Source organism: Chenopodium album, chromosome 18 (genome assembly GCF_948465745.1).
Source record: "Chenopodium album chromosome 18, dcCheAlbu1.1, whole genome shotgun sequence".
NCBI classification, from domain to species: Eukaryota; Viridiplantae; Streptophyta; class Magnoliopsida; order Caryophyllales; family Amaranthaceae; genus Chenopodium; species Chenopodium album.
Window position 1 is genome coordinate 5,203,130 of NC_137851.1, and position 17,950 is coordinate 5,221,079.

Below are 17,950 nucleotides of genomic sequence, written 5' to 3' on the forward strand. Positions count from 1 at the left end.
AATGGGGGATATAGTTTAATGGCTTGACAAGTTTATCAACTGGACAAGCAAAAAGTTGTTTCTTTGTGAAGGTCAAAATTAACGACAGGTCAAAATTAACGACTTACACATAATTGTGTTTAAATGACATTAAGACCAATGAAATGAATTTGATGATTGTGCCGAAGTAAATGTACTAGGAAGAAAGGAAACCAAAACTCACTACATTGAAAAGGGAAAAAAAAAAGCAAGAAGGAAGCCAAGGGAATTATCAAGGGTTTAAAGGCTACAATTAAGGCTGCATAAAGCTTTTTATATTGCATAACCAAATCCACGTTTTTAGAAGAAAGTTGTCAATGCAAGCTGATATTTTCTCTAATTGCCTAAATGTTAATGTGTTATGCGAGTCAACTGTAACTGTTTCTCTTTTTTAGTTTCATACATAGTTATTCCCATATAATATATTTAGAGTAATTACTTGGTTGGGTGAGAGTATACACTTGCAAATATTAAATGTTTCGGAAAACTTGTAACACCCCAAAATCTCCCTCTACGAAAATACCAGTATAATACGTATAATTATACCGTAAAGATAGACTTGAGCGTGTTACTGCCGCGTGATTACGCAAGGCTACCAAACTTACTAAATAAACCAATACTTTGCAGCGGAAACTTCAATACTCTTTTATAAAACATAATAATAACCATTGTCATGAGTACCCAAAATAAAACATAAAGACCAACATTTCCTAATCTAGGAGAAAAACCATTCCCGGGACTTCATATGCTCAATTATTGACTCCACCTGAAAATAGTCAACACTGCTTACCATTACGGTAAACAGGGCGAACTAAAACAAATAAGAAATACGGATTAACAAATTATGCTAAGTACGATAAGTGCAAGATAATGTAAACTCAATTTATTTGCAAACATGCTTTAAAAATCAATTCCAATAATTAATCCAATAAATTCCAAACTCATTATTCCAAAACCGATTCCAATGATTCAATATTCAAAATAATAGTTAATAAAACCAATTCCTTTATTAAGAACCAATTTCTTTTAATCCAATTCCTCACCCAAGTGAGCACACCCCCCAAGCTCGTCTCCTTATATTACAAGGCTATTCTTGAGGAAAGACCCGGTCATACAAAGTCCAAGGTCTTATCAATAAACCAAATCCGCATAGTGGGATTATCAACATGCTTATAAAGCATTAATAATAATAATTCAATGGTTCAATAAATCCTTTTAATATCCAATAAATTCCAATATAATTCAAACTCCTTTTGAATAATTCCACATACTTTCAAAATCAAAACCTTTTAAATGGATACTTGAGAATAAAATCTCATATTAAAAACTTTTCAAAATTAATAACTCTTTCTTGAAAAACCTTTTATTTAATTCAACAAACCTTTTAAAATCAATTCCTTTATTTAAACATGATAAGTAATTCAAACCATTCAAAACATGATTTAAAAATCAATCTTCAAAATACTTTTATTAAAAACAATACCTTCAAACATAATTTATTTCAAAATCATAATTCAAATCAATTTAATTCAATTACCAATCAAATCATGTAAAACATGTTATTCAAATTAAACCAATCACTTTCAAAGGTATCTAGCCACTTAAACGTACCTTGATCCTTGCTAGAAAAACCACACAAAAAGAACCTCAAGAACCTTGATTCCGAATATCAATCAACACTTCGCACTTTCAAAGTTCAATCATGAATACACCTTGCAAATAACATAACCATAAGGTTATCACAACATAAACTCAAATCTAATGTGCATGGACTATAAAACTCTTTTAAAATAATACTTTAATATTATAACTTTGAAATAGGTATTTGTATTTTAGAAAACTAACCATGAAAAAGATAAAGGAATAAGATTAAAGAGAATTGAATTTTCGTAGGAAAGAATAGGCAGAACTTGCAGAGGTCATAACTCCTTCAATATAACTCCGAATTGGGTGATTTTTGAGCCTAACCTCAAGGATTTTTTGAGAGGAACAATCTTTTGTGAAACATCAATACCCCAAAAACTGACCAGAAGTGCCCGAAAACTGACTTCAAAGGTATACGGGATAATATTTTTATGAAAAGAGGAGAAGAAAAGTATGAAAAGGTTTAGAGAAAAGAAGAATAAGAGAGGAGAAGAAAATTGGATTTTGGTGTGAAGAATATGAGAGGTATGAAGGGGTATTTATAGGTTCATGAATGAGGGAATTATGGTAGGAGAATGTAGGAAGAATTATGGTAAAAAGAATTTAGGAATTACTTGGAGAAGTGAATAAAGAAATATGGAAACTTTTGATATTAAGGTGATTGTGTATAACAAAAATATGGAAGGTATGTTGTCATGAAAAATAATATGGCAAGGAAGATTACTTGGGGAATAATCAAGAGAAATAAAAGGTAGGAAAATAAGATGATCAAATGTTTGTGAGATGGAAAATAGGAATTAAGGAAATAAAGTTTTGAGGAAGATAATTAAAATACAAAACTAACAAAATAATTAACCTAAAATTAGCATATGGTGGCCGAAAATATTGAGCATATCTATGCTCATATTTTTGGACCTCCACTTATAGTTTTAGGGAAATATTTGCTAGATTTTAAGGATTAAAAAATGATTGCGTAAATAATATATTTTGTATAAAATAATTAATTAGGAAAATACCAATTACTCACTAAATAAAATAACTAAGAAAATCAGATTTTCTATACATAGATAATCCAAAAATCATAGTCATTAAATTAGGAATTTTTGGCCATCTAAAATAAATAATAAAATATAATTTTGTTTAATTAAAATATCCGAAATATATATATAAATAATCCGGTTTTTAAAATAAAATGAATGGATAATAAATCTTATCTAAAATCCAAAAATAATAATTAAGTTTTAAAATACTTTAGGCGCTGAAATTCAAATATCATTTTGGCTCCAAAATTCAAATAGTAAAATAAATTACTAAAATACCCTTTTAAGAAAATACTAATTAGAAAATACGTTTAAAAAATACGGGGTATTATAAAACTTTTCCATTATTATATGCATATGTAATGTGAAATTACTTCTATTAGTATATAATATGTGCTCTATGATTTTTGATTTATATTTAATCTATTCCTAATTAAGTTTGTAGATGTTTTTGCAATATTGCACTATTGAATGATGTTTCCTGAGGAAAAGTTGTAAACAATTAGAAAAGTTGTGCAGGAAAAAACGAAAAGTTTAAAAGCAACCCAATATACACATTCCATTAATTTATCAAACTAAAAACCCAATGTCGTGAAGAGTTTAAACATAACCCAGGCCAATAGAAAAATCAAGAAAGGGTAAGCCATTCCGCGCGTATCGCGCGCGTTGACTGCCCTAGTAATGTAAAAATTAACATGGTGTAATATTTAAATAATGGAGAAAGTATTATTACATACATAGATACTAATCGAGCAACAGATAAGTTAGCTAATAAATTTTGTCAAAAAATAATCACTAATAAAATAATGGTAAAGTGAAGATATAATTTTTTATTTTTATTTTTATTAAATTTTAAAGGCATGTGTTAGTTCATCTTATTTTTGCTTATCTGATTTGATTGTTTAATCTGACCACACTTTAACCTTATGTGTACAATAATTTATAACGAAAAAATAAACTCCCTTCGTTTTTAAATACTTGCTCCACTTTTAATTTTCGGCTGTTTTCAAATACTTGTTCCATTTTTTTATTTAGAAAACTTTTACAATATTTAATTCATTTATCTCAACTAATAGACCCAACATAAATTACACTCCATATGTCCCATGAATCCATGATACATGACACAGTCAAACATTGCACATATGCTAATGCACTAGTTTGACTTTATTTTTATATAATATAATTAAATATTAATAAAAATTATTTTAAAAATTATATTATGAAACTTGTATTAAAACCTATCTAATAACATATAAAATATATTATTATTATGTTAATAAATTTTTTTGGCAAACCTAATGCATAAATAGTGAAAAAAAAGTACAACGTCTCATGTATTATAGAATGGAGGGAGTATTTAATTACTTTTATATTTTCTCTCCTCCAATTCTCTTAACTATTTTTGTTTTTTTACAACTTCTAATTCTTCCACCTACCTTACTACCCTTATATTTTATTACTTTCTCTAATTTCTCCTAAACCTCCATGCATGGGGAAATTGAGCAAGTATTTAAAAATAGAGGAGTATCAAATACTCTGTATGATTAAGGCAATTTCGCACATCATTGTATAATTAAAGGTATTTAGTGATTAAAACCGCACATAAAACAATTACATGATTTAAACTTGTTTTCAAATAAGGGTTTGTTCACATTTACTTAATTTCATTTCAGTTCAGTTCAATTTCAGTTCCAATCAGTTCAATTCAGTTCAGTTCAGCTCCTAATTTCCCTCTCTCATAAAATATTCATTTCAGCTCACTTCAGTTCAATTCATCTCCAATCAGTTCAGTTCAGTTCAACTCAGTTTAGTAAATGTGAACAGATTCTAAGTAAAAATAAGTTGAATAAACGAGGACTAAACTATGTCTCGCATTCGTAATCTCTCTAAACTGTATAAAGCGTCTAAGGGCCTCTTCTTTTCAGCTTATTTTCAATTCAGTTCAGTTTTTATTTTAATGTCTTAAGTCTTTAAATACTCGTAGTAATCGTATAGCCTCTTTATAGCGAACAAATCCTCGCTCCTTCCGTCCGTTAAAACATTTTACTGTTCGTCAATCATCATGCCTTCCGACTCTTCCCTTTCCTCACTCAAACCAAACCCTAACAATAACCCAAAATTCTTTGAACAAGACAAATTCAATCCCAACAAGAGAATTTTTCAGAACAAAGATATGAACATCCCTAATTGGTTGGATCTTCCAGAAGAAATTTGGTTCATAATTCTCTCAAAAGTTAACACAATTGACATAATCAAAAGTGTTGAGATTGTCTGCAAATTATTTCGCAAAATCTGCAAACAATCTTCATTGTTTAATGTCATTGACATGACTATTCCAAATGGATACATTGATGATTATTATACTGATTATGTTAATTCCATGACTCTATTTGCTGTTGATCGAAGTTCTGGGAATTTGGTTGATATTTATTTGGAAATTTTATGCGACGATGAAACTTTAATAGATATCGTTGAAAGGTAATTCCATTTTTATTTTATTTTATTTTATTTATTTATGATGAAGCATTAGGAATCTAATTAAGGGACGGAGGGAGTACTGTCTAAGATTTGTGTGAAATTATTAGATTTGATTTGACTAATTTTCATATTTTTTGGATTTATTTGCTAGTTGGAACTTGGAAGGTACCGAAGTAGTCGAATATTCAAATTTAATGCATTATTTGGACTAATTCCCTGTTTTTATCTATTTGTTATGAGTGTATTTACTTAATAAATCTTATGTTTACTAATCAAAATTGATTTTAGTAGTTTTAGGTGGTTGTTATTAGTACTATTTGTTAGTATTGATAGTAATATTGGACTAATGCAGTAATGCCCTGTTTTCGAGTATTAGTTCATCACTTATAATAGTATTGTATTTTTGGTATGTAATGTAATTGATTTGTGTTTCAATATAATGATGACGGAAATTTCTTTACCTTTTAATGGCTAGTGAAAATGACAATCTGAAACGCATAACGTTTTATTTGTCATAATGTATATCTTTTGTGGTTCCAATGTTAGTGACATATAGTGTTTTCTAGACGACTAGACCCTCTTTGTTGATAATTTGCAACCTGTTATTAATTGTTAATGAACATTTTTGTTACAGATCAAGGAATCTTAAGCATCTCCGACTTGGCCACCATGTTCACAGGGAACTGGTTGAAGCTGTCAAAAGGCTTCCAATGCTTGAGGAAGTGGAGCTTAATTTCTCTTGTTTCTATGACAAAACTATTGAAATTGTTGGTCGTGCCTGCCCTTCATTGAAATCGTTTAGCGTAAATAATGTTTGGCCTAAAAATAATAAATGCAATTATCAGGGGCGGGGCAAACAAATCCGAGGCCCGGTACGAGGTCTTAAAATTGGGCCCTTACCCTATTATTGAAAGAAATACGGAGTAGTTTTTTAAATACTAAACTAGTTAGTGACCCGGGCGATGCCCCGGGTTTCTTTCTTTTTTTTTTTTTTTTTTTATTTTTTTTTTTGGTATGGAAGATTGTGGATATTACTTAATTATTCTTTTTATGTTGGTATAATACATTTTTGCAACTGAAAAATATTTAAACTTTGATAGGAAAACTTTCAATAAATAAATCACATTAATACATACCGTTACAAATTAAGTGGGTCAAAGCAATTTAAATACATTGTAATTATTGTAATTATTCATCGTTTTAATTGAGCTCAAAATAAATACACCGGTTACAAAACTTATTTTGGGTGATGAAAATCAATTTAATTGTTTTTTTGTAACAACTGATTAATTGATTATTATACAATCAATACTATAATACAATTAATTAATTTATCATACAATTTATTGACACATATTTAACATGTACATGTAATTGATTATGTGGCAATTTGATTGATGACGTGGCTAAATAAGAAGGAAAAAAGTGACACATGGCGATATGACACTCCTTGCCTTTGAGTTTTAATAATAATATTGATTTTTTTTTTTTTGATAAAAGAATACTAAAATTTTGTTTTAAGGTAGCTAATTACTTATTTACTCTGTAAAATTTTGTTTTAAGGTATATAATTAGTTATTTGGAAGAAAATGGATTCAGCTCAAATAAAGAGAGAAAGTTAAGATGAGGAGAGAGAGTGAATGTATTATCTTGAAAACTGAAAACCAATTTTTTTTTAAAAAAAAAAGAAAGTTACAGGCTTACAGCTGGCAACTGTACCAAGCAGTTACAAAAATTGACGAAATAGAGATTCGAATCCGAAAATTGCAACTATGATAGTTAATTCATTACCGTTGAGCCGCACAACGTTTTCATGACAATTAGTATCAAGTTAAAAATATATAATTAATTTTGGGGTCCCATTTAATCCCGGGCCCGGTGCCGTCGCTCAACTTGCACCCCCTCTCCGCCGCCTAATTATGAAGTCAAGGCTATTGCTAGAAGCATGCCTAACTTACGCAATCTTCAACTAATTGGGAATTCCATGACAAATGAAGGCTTAGAAGCGATTCTTGACGGGTGTCCTCTTCTTGAATCCCTTGATATACGCGCATGTTTTCACATTGATTTATCAGGGGATCTGAGTAAAAGGTGTGAACAGATGAAGCACTTTCGACCACCTAGTGCCTCTCTTGAACATTACAGGCACCAAGCTTGCAAGTGTAATTCTGATAAAACTCATACTCCCTCTGTCGCGGCAGGGCATTTGATATGTAACAGGGGGAGTTCAAGGATTAGTGACTATCCAGATTGGGATGATGACCTTGAATACATTGACCATGACGAGGAACTCGAATATGATTATTACTATGAAAATGATTATGATTTTGCTTATGCCCAACCCATACCTCCGGATCTGATCAACGGTAACTGGAATGATGTCCAAGATTTCATTGACAACAGTGTTTACAGTTTGTCTTAACCTTTTACTAAGATTTTCAGCTCCTTTGTGGCCTTGTTGGTTCAACAACAGTGTTTACAGTTTGTCTTGGAATGATTTTCCCTAGTTATAGTTATTAGCCTTGATGGATGTAAGATCACGTTCGCCTTTTTATCTGATTTTCTAATTTTGGCTTGGTTGCATTGAATGTTATCTTGGTCCTTCTAATGTTGGTAGGGTGCCGGCCTGCCGGGTGCAGTCTGTTGCATGTCCTAGCTTATGCTAGACATATTGTATGGCCTTTTCTTGCCTTTCTAGAAATTTCATAGTAGCCTGTTAATGCCTATCTTGTGCACATACTACTCGTATAATAAATATATTAAAGGATTTAAAGATTTTATGCAGTTCTTTTTTTTCATTTTGAGAATATGTCATATATCCAATTCTGAGTTCTGACATTTTCTAGTACTTTGTGATAAGCTCTCCAATTACTATCGTTTGTACTTCAATCTTCACTTACCCCTTGTAGAGTACAGCCTCCTTTTTTTGTAAGAATTTGGGACGGGCTCAAGTACTGTCATTAAAGTTTTAACTTGTAAGTTGTAATGCTAGATTTTTCACTTTTATAAAAAGCCACACGGACCGAGAATAAGAAACAAATTAACAAAGTACTATCATCATTATAAATTATTTATAACGATTAGATACAGAGTAATTTCTACTCATACTTTATATTAAATCATTACAAATAATTTGAATGTGAGATTTGCATGCTGTTAAGCTAAAGGCATTGACCAAAGTTGGTCTAATTACATGAGTATGACCAGAGGACCCTTTTCTTTTTTATTAGTGCTTTAACTGTAGTGCAGGTTCTCTTATTAATCTGATGAGGTTTGTGACTGTAACCTTAAAGATCCAGTGAGCGTGGAGGAAGAGGGAGCAAGTGAAGAGATGCGAGGAACTTGCAGTGAATCAACGGTCCCTTCTAACATTTCCACCACTTTACTCATCTCTGGCCGACTCGATGGGTTGGTTTTCACACACCATAAACTCACTAAAATCAACTTCTTCTGGATCTCCATCTCATCAGAACTCAACATCTGTTGCTCATCAACTGCTTCCCCTGCTTCGAGTTGTTCGTATATCCATTGAGGAAAATATTGTTCGCTACTATGTTCATCACTTTCAGTCTCGGCTTTTCTTCTACACCCAACCATTTCAAGAACCAACATCCCATAGCTATAAACATCTGACTTGTAGGAAACACCGCCAAAACTTCTGAGGTATACCTCAGGAGCAATGTATCCCACAGTTCCTCTAGCAGCAGATATTGACATAATGCTCTCCTTTTGTGGGCATAACTTAGCAAGGCTGAAGTCAGAAATCTTTGGACAAAAATTTTCGTCTAGGAGAATATTATGGGGCTTAATGTCAAAGTGAAGGATTCTTGTGTTACAACCGCGGTGCAAGTACTCAAGCCCTCTTGCAATCCCAACTGCGATTTGAAATAATTTATCCCATGGTAACGAATACTGGTTATTTCTTCCATACATGTACTTCTCAAGTGACCCATTAGGCATGAAGTCATAGACAAGAGCTCTTCTTCGACCCTCATAGCAAAAACCCAATAGTGTGACAACGTTAACATGGTTTGTCTTTCCGATACTTGCAACCTCATTGATGAAATCCTCTGCACTTAGTGAATTTTTCAATATCTTTACTGCAACGAGGCACTCGGTGTTTGGAACCTTTCCTTTGTAGACAACGCCATAACCTCCTTCGCCTAGTTTATCTCTGAAGGTATTGGTTATTTTCTTCAGATCAGAGTACGAGTGTCTTTGTAAGCCGACAGTCCCATGATTCCTCAAGAAAGCCTCAACATCTGGCTTCCTTCTCTGCTGAGAATCTTCCTCCTTTAATGCACATCTTCTTAGATAGATGACTAAAACAATTAAAAATCCAATTCCAATAGCTGAAAAAGAACCTGCAAGGCATTCAACCAGAACATTTTATTATGCAGATGTGCCTGAATTGCTGCCAATTTAATAGGGTAGAAAATGGAAACAGTCAAGTAGTAAATGAAGACGTTATAAACTGCTAAACAAGAATTGTGTATAAGACCGTCCCATAATTAACACAACTAGAGTGTACCCATGCTAATGCGTAGGATATACGTAATAGGTATGTTTACCAAAAAAAACTAAATAATTATGGAAAAGTTTTTTTTTCCCCTAATTTGGAAAAATGGAAGTTATTTGAAAGTCATTCTCAAAACAGGGAAAAAAATTTAGTACAGGAAATTGAAGGATTGAAGTTTTGAAATGATGTGGTGAGAAGTTAAAAAAATAAAATAAAAATGAAACTCTAGTTATGATTAATATATAGATGTGAGATTGAGATAGATGAATAAGATGATGTTATATGGAATAAATTTCAGTGACTTGCTCAGATGATCAGATCACGGAACAAACACATAAGGATCGGAGTATGTAATTTAATTTGTAAGCTCAAAATCTGTCATGTAGATATGTCAAAATAAATGTTGTAATATGGAACAAGGGGAATTAATCATAGAGGTAAATCACCTAGTAGCACAATCTTTGCCTTTGTTAGAGTGACCTTGTGTAGAGGGTCTCCTGTTTTATTACATTAAGTCAAAGAAGTCGAATTATTAAGTGTATTTAAGAATATGTGTATATATATATATATTAGCAACATACGAAGTATATATTACCTGGGAAAGGGCACTTGGATTCATCAGTGCAGAAGCAGAAGAACTTATTTGAATGTGGCTCATGCCCACACTGCCCTCCTGATCTAAGACATGCTTCACACAAACCATTATTCGCGCTCCATTTGAGCTCCGTACCATTCCAAGCAGCTTGAGGTATGTAATCTCCCACCCTATCCATGATCAAATTGTCCGACAAGTGAGTTGGTAGGAAAAGATGGTTTGGACATGAAGCTACTGAGATATTACTTTTCAACATGGCCTTTTTAGTCAAGAGACAAATTGGTAAAGTCTCTGAAGGACTCATAGGACAAGAAGGGAATACTTTGAACGTCGTAAGATTACACAGTGTGGAACAATTACCGTAAAACAAGGTGAGGTTTGTATCAAGAGGTGTATATTGAAATATGGAGAAATCAATTGTGATGTTTACTAGGGAGGCAGGGCACCCGGACCGGGTTCGAAAATCTTCCCTAGCAACATTCATGGTGGAAGACGTCGAGTTTATGCCCAAAACCATAAAAGTTTGTGACAACATTGTCATGGTAATTGGCTGGGAGTTTTGATTGCAACCAAAAAGCTCAAACTTAGGGTGTCCACAATGTTGTGGTCTATCTAAACCATAAAAAGGATAGCTTAAATTCGTTATGTTTCCACAGTTAAATGGCTTACTGCAAGTCTTGAACTCTTTGCTTAGCCGGCTAAAAGATGTTGGGAAGCTGGTCATTAATACAAGGGTAATTATATATGAAGATGACACTAAGACATCCATTTATGAAGGTAGAAGGAAAAGGGAAGAAATCAAGAAATGATACAAGTGATATTTAATGGGAGATTTGATGTATGCAAGCAATGGCAACGTTTTGGGAAGTAATATAACGGGAGTTTATGGTCAATGTCAAGAGGTGGGGCTCGGGTTCATATATATTATTGACTTCCGTAGCCTCCTGTAGCTACCTGGCTGGTAGGTGGTAGCCATACTTCTTCATTTGTAACGATCAGGATAACATAATGACATAACCAATATCAAAAGATGATAAAATAAGTGTGAGTGAATACACTAAGGGCCGGTTCTGATTGACTGAATTGAGCTGAATTTATTGGAGATGAACTGAATATTTTATGGGAGAAGGAAATTAAGAACTGAACTGAAATAAACTAAACTTATTAGAGCTGAATTGAACTAAACTGAAATGAACTGAAAATAATCTGAAGAGAACAGACCCTAAGTAACTAATTTAAATTTTCAAATGTTATTAAATTAAACATAAGAAGTATATGTCGTAAATATGTCGTAACTCTAGTTACAAAAATGTGGATTAAATTGTCTACATTATTGTCTTTTATGGTAGAATTATACATCATCTTAAAATGTTCTTTTAAATAATAATTATATTTACAAAGAATTACAAAAAGACTTAAAACTCAATACCAACAAAAATTACATTACACGCCTTATCAACTTATTTATCCATTTATTTTGTTTTTTACCCGTACTACTATACACAATAGTTAATTACTTCTTACATCTCTTTTAATTAGTTAAGTTCCTTATACATTGGATCATGTGCAATTAGACAAAATTCTTTATGGTGTTCTTCTTGGGCTAGTCGTCGGAGCCCGCACTTGTTTATAAATTTAGATTTATTAGTTATTAAACCAAAATTACTCTAATTTTACTTATAAAATATTGTGTCCCATAGATTAGTTTTGAGCATGAATTGCTAAATGGGCTTTAGCTTAGTATCATATCTATACTTATTACTCCGTATTTAAAAACTATAATCAAGAAACTAAGAAAGACACATGTGACATATCTCCATCCATTTTATTACACTTCTCTTTCTTCTTCTTTAACCAAAGTGTCACACGTCTTCTTACAGTATTAATTTTGTATTACACCATTTTTTTAATTCTTTCATTAAACTTATACTTTATCTTCCATACACACTTTATCTCTCCTCTTCAATTCAACCTTTTCTTATTCTCTCTTTAATTTTAGCCCCCCCTTCCCCCCCCCCCCCCCCCCTCTCCTCACCTTCTATTTAAGCCTCTTTTTTGATAAAAGTTACAAAATATTAATTTTTATTCATGTTTCCGATTACATATTATACCCCATAATGACTTATTGATATTTCCTCACTTATCTCACAATACAATTTTATATGAATAACTCGTGCATTACACGGGCTAGAAGGCTAGATGAAAAATACTCCCAAATATGTGAAACTGTCAAACTGGTAACTTGGTAAGCACTAATTAAGAAGGAAAGAAGTAGGATTTAAGGATTAGCATTATGTGAACTTAGCAAAGAGTCAACGCAATAATGGGGTTTGAATGTTATTTTTTTTTTTTTTTTGACAGAAATGAGGTTTGAACGTTTGATTAAATGTTTTTACTATTCCTATTATCGCTGTATCGCACAGTGCCGAAGACTATAATTACAGTACACGTTACGGAGTAATAATCTTAATACTTCGTATGTTGGAATGATAAAGTCCTTCAAAGAAAAATAAATAAAGTTGCAGTGATGAAGTTATAAATCAGCTTACTCTTAATACGTAGTGCTTGGTACGTTATTTGTCTAATTGCCTGTATTTTCTCTACCAGCTTTTAAATTGGGTGTGACCTTTGAAAGGAAAAAAATACAAGAATTATGTGTGGACAAGATATGTTTGCACCGACAAAATAATAATAATAATAATAATAATTGAGATAATAATAATAGTACTAGAGGAGTGAGGCTCAGATTGTATCTCGACTTCTCACTAATTTATTGTAGGTTGTATGACTTTTATTTTTGAGATATAATAATAATAATAATAATAATAAATAAATAAATAAATAATAATCAAAGATTTTGGTGAAAAAATAATAATAATAATAGTAAAATGACAAGATGTTAATTTTTCCCTTGAATTTTTTCTACGTTAATTACAAAACGAAGAATTTAATCACTAATGAAAAATACACATCTCTTAATTTAATTTTGTAGACTTTTAGGATTAGGATTTAGGAAGGTAACCAAAGTGGATGTGGACAGTGATCCTTCAAAGTTCCAACTTGCCGGTTGATGAATATTATTGGGTTTAATATTCAAAAAATCAAAAGGCTTTCTATTTCATCTCACATTAGATTTATCGAAGAGTGATGCTTGAAGCTGATTCAGAAGTAATCCTTCGTCTTTTGACCAACCCTACACCAACCAACTCACAAGTGCAAAGCTCGAACTAGGACATGTTCATATTTACTAAACTGAACTGAAGTGAAATGAATATTTTATGAAAGAAGGAAATTAGGAGCAGAATTGATCGGAGCTTAACTGAATTGAAATGAAATGAAATAAAGCTGAAGTGAACAGGTCCTTGGTCGTCAAGGTTGGGACTTGGGAGATTAGGTTGGGTCATTGCTATAGAAAAGCCAATGTGGCAGCAGATTGGCTTGCTAACTATGGTGTCTGTTTGGAGCAGCGGATGATTATGATTGAGGCGATCTTGAAGGATCTTCTTGTTGTTTTATTGGAGGATTTAAGCGGTGTCTCTCAGGCTCGGATGATTACAACGATGAGAGTTTAGCTAGCTAGTTTTATTTAAGTTTTGTTTTCGCTTTTGTTTTAGCTAGTTTTATTTAAGTTTTTTCTTTCGTTGTTGTTGTGTGTTTGTTCTTTTTAGGGGCTTGACCCTCTCTAGCACAAAAAAAAAAAAAAAACAATTATTTTGGCTAAATTTTATTCTCAAAATGTTAATTCCTTTTGCAATAAAATACCCTCCAATTTGCAATTATATTTTTATAAAATTAGTTTTTTCATGTAAATTTTGGTTTTATCATGTACTTTTATTACTTTATTTTTCTATGTTTTTTTTCAAATTTTATGTAAATTTACCTTTTCAATCAATAACTTAATACTAAAACAGATACCAGGAGTAACACATATCACATCTTGATGCTGTTTTTTCCCTCTAAAACTTCCTTCTTTTTTTAAACATTTTTTTTGTGTGTGTGTGAATATTTGTTACAATTATAATTATATCATTCCAAATCTTCTGTATTAACTTTTTGACATAAATATTACTTTAATTTTCCCATACACATTCACCTAAAATGTCATTCCAACTTCTTAATTATTTGATAAACGGAGTAATATTAGATTTTGTCAAAAAAGTAATTCCATAATAAATTGATTCATATTATTGATTTTAAAGAAATTATTTTAAAGCATTACTTTTATTTGTTACATATAAATAATTTTTTTTAAAAAAATAAATTTACCGTGCATGGCATGGGGCCTAAGTTAATTTACTTTTATTAGCTTCTCCATACCCTTGTACTTTCTAAAGATGTCAATTCGTATGATCGGATCAGGTTTGACATGGTCGGGTTGGGTCGGATCAATTTTTAAAGTTAAGCCATGTTAAATTGTTATGTTCACGTGAGTCCAAATCTAAATCGGATATTTTTCGAATCGATTTCGGATCGGATCGGGTTAGATCGAACGTGTTTTTGAAACCTCTAGTACTACTACTTCCCATTTAAGTTTCAAGATTGCCACTGTATTAACTGGGCATTGCTCCCGTCCGTCAGTTAAACCATTTCATTGTTCATCATGTCTTCCAACTCTTCACTTCCCTCACCCAAACCAAACCCTAACCCCCAAATCTCTGATCCAGACAAATTCAATCCCATCAAGAAAATTACTCACAACAAAGAGATGAATATCCCTAATTGGTCCGAGCTTCTAGAAGAAATTTGGTCTATTATTCTCTCAAAAGTTAGCACAGTTGACATAATCGAAAGTGTTGAGGTTGTTTGCAAATTATTTCGCAAAATCTGCAAACAACCTTCAATGTATAATGTCATTGACATGACTCTTCCAGATGAATACATTGATGACGATGATTCTGATTATGTTAATTCCATGACTCTATTTGCTGTTGATCGAAGTTCTGGGAATTTGGTCGATATTTATTTGGAAACTTTTTGCGATGATGATACTTTAATGGCCATTGTTGAAAGGTATTCCAATTTTAAATTTTGTTTTTTTTTTTTTTTTTTTTTTTATTATACTGTTTCTGTTATTATCTCTATAATAATATCCATGTTATATCTAGTTATTACTATGAGAACTAGTCGATTTAATGTTATTATTATTCAGAAATTTTGTGAAATTATTGTACTTATCTTGAATAATTTTCATAATTTTTTGGATTTATTTGCTGGTTGGAAGTAGTCTAATCTCCAAATTGAATGTAATACTTGGACTAGTGCCTTGTTTTAATATATTTTTTATTTGAGTTTTCTTTATAAAACTAATTGTTACTAATTAAACCGTTTGTAGTAGTTTTGGATTGTTGCTATAAAATTGATTTGTAATGTCTGATTAATTGCAAACTTGCAATAAAGGTGATATTTGGACTAATGTCTTGTTTCATCTATGTAATGACGTATGTTGGTGTGTAACTGATTAGTGTGTTAATTTTAATATCTGACCCTGATGAAAAATTTGGCCTTTTCCTAGTTTATCCTAATTATATTGTTTGATTAATTGCAAACTTTTCATGACATGTTTTATTTTGGGTTTAGAGTTCTCTTGTCGAATCATCTGAAATGTTATCAAGTGTGGCAATGTGTATCTTGCTTGTTTTGTTGGGAGTTTCTTTACTTGAATTCTACTGTTTTTTCTGCCTGATTTTTGTATATTGTTTGTAAGATCCATTGTAGGGCGTGTTAAATTCATCGTAAAAATTCAAAGGAAAAATTGGCCAGGTGAAAATCTATATCCAATTAATTATTCAATGATGACGGAAATATCTTCACCTTCTAATGATTCGTGAAAATGACAATCTGAACTGCATAACGTTTAATTATTTGTCATAATGTATGTCTTTCGTGGTTCCAATGTCGCTGACATATGGCCCGGAGTGTTTTCCAGACCCTCTTTGTTGATAGTAATATAGTATGCAACCTGAATTATTGTTAATGAACCTTTTTTATTTACAGATCAAGGAATCTTAAGCATCTCCGACTTGGCCACCATGTTGACATATCTGACAGGGAACTGGTTGAAGCTGTCAAAAGGCTTCCAATGCTTGAGGAAGTGGAGCTTAATTTCTCTTGTTTCCATGAAAAAGCTATTGAAACTGTTGGTCATGCCTGCCCTTCATTGAAATCGTTTAGCATGAATAATGTTTGGCCTGAAAATCATAAATGCAATAGAGAAGTCATGGCTATTGCTAAAAGCATGCCTAACTTACACAATCTTCAACTAATTGGGAGCTACATGACAAATGAAGGCTTGAAAGCGATTCTCGACGGATGTCCTCTTCTTGAATCCCTTGATATACGTGAATGTTTTCACATTGATTTATTGGGAGATCTAGGTAAAAGATGTGAACAGATCAAACACTTTCGACCACCTAGTGCCTCTCTAGAACATTTTAGCCACCAAGCTTGCAAGTGTGATGCTGGTAATACTCATACTCCTTCTTTGATAGCGGGGTATTTGTTATGTAACAGGGGTTGTTCAAGGTTTAGTACTGACAATCCAGATTGGGATGATGACCTTGAATTCATTGACCATGACAATCCTGATTATTATTATGGCTATGATAATGTTTGTGATTATGCCCATGCTGATGATTTGCAGCCCCAAAATATGCCTCCGCATGTGATCAACGAGTTCCCCGGTCAGATGGATCTCCAAGAATTCATTGACAATGATGATGTTGACGAGGAGTACCCTGACTGGTACTGTGATTGCTGTTCTGGTATTTCGTCGCCCAGTTACTCTCCTCCTCCTCCAGATATGGACTATGATGAATGGATTGATTCAATGATGCCTTGACCTTTTACTGAGATTTTCAGCTCCTTGTGGCCTTGGTATAAAAACCATGTTTACTCTGTCTTGGAATGATTTTGCCTTGTTACAGTTGGGAAGTTACGGAAGAAAGACCGTGTTTGCCCTAATTTGCAATCGGTTTTTCTAATTTCGGCTTGGTTGCATACAATGTTATATATCCTTCTTTTGTTGGTGGGGTGCAGTCTGTTGCACGTCCTTGTTTATGCTAGGCCTAGTTCTTGTAAGATATCATATGTGCGATATGGCCACTCCTTGCCCTTTTTAGAAACTTTGTAGTTGCTGTTACTGCCTCTCTTTTGCTGTTGTGCACATATGGATGGGATTTAAGGTTACAAGCTCTATTTAAATATGTCCAGTTCTGAATTCTAACATTTTCTTCTGTTGTAGTTTTTGACAATTTCTCCAATTACTCTTGTATTATGATATACTCCGCACTTCAACCTTCACTACCCAGTACCTGAGCAGAATTGCAACTTTTTCTGGAAATTGTACGGATCTGAGTACTGTCATCAAGTCGTAACGGTGGATTTGTCACTTTTATATTAAGCCATACAATATTCACCTATATTACACTTCTGCTTTAATAAGGGTGCTAATCTAAGAGGCCCGAGACCAAGCTTGGCTCATGACGCTTGCAATCGAACTCATACCGAATTATAAACTTTTTGCTCTTAAATTTTTCAAGTTCAAATTGTCATCAAACTCAACTTGAGTTGAATATTATTCCTTCTATTTAGGTACATTATAGTTTATAGATACTACTATGATTATGCCTTGTTTTTAACCTTCTTGTCAATACT

The 17,950-nt window shown here is 32.3% G+C and overlaps 3 protein-coding genes across 3 annotated transcripts; 2 read left to right on the forward strand and 1 right to left on the reverse strand.

The window, feature by feature from the left end:
- Nucleotides 1-4,767: 4,767 nt before the first annotated feature.
- LOC145591633 (putative F-box/LRR-repeat protein 9) lies at nt 4,768-7,605 on the forward strand. The gene is made up of 3 exons (XM_081648149.1): nt 4,768-5,183; nt 5,818-6,062; nt 7,181-7,605. The coding sequence occupies exons 1-3, from the start codon at nt 4,768-4,770 to the stop codon at nt 7,603-7,605; spliced, it is 1,086 nt and encodes a 361-aa protein (XP_081504275.1).
- An 802-nt stretch (nt 7,606-8,407) lies between these two features.
- On the reverse strand, nt 8,408-11,066 carry LOC145591286 (LEAF RUST 10 DISEASE-RESISTANCE LOCUS RECEPTOR-LIKE PROTEIN KINASE-like 2.4). Its single transcript, XM_081647696.1, has 3 exons — nt 10,298-11,066; nt 10,149-10,199; nt 8,408-9,547 (listed from the first exon to the last, which is right to left on the reverse strand). The coding sequence occupies exons 1-3, from the start codon at nt 11,064-11,066 to the stop codon at nt 8,442-8,444; spliced, it is 1,926 nt and encodes a 641-aa protein (XP_081503822.1). The 3' UTR covers nt 8,408-8,441.
- Nucleotides 11,067-14,886: 3,820 nt separating this feature from the next.
- LOC145591287 (putative F-box/LRR-repeat protein 9) lies at nt 14,887-17,481 on the forward strand. The gene is made up of 2 exons (XM_081647698.1): nt 14,887-15,307; nt 16,292-17,481. Exons 1-2 carry the CDS (start codon nt 14,898-14,900, stop codon nt 17,133-17,135), a joined length of 1,254 nt encoding a protein of 417 aa, XP_081503824.1. The 5' UTR covers nt 14,887-14,897; the 3' UTR covers nt 17,136-17,481.
- The last annotated feature ends 469 nt before the right edge of the window (nt 17,482-17,950 follow it).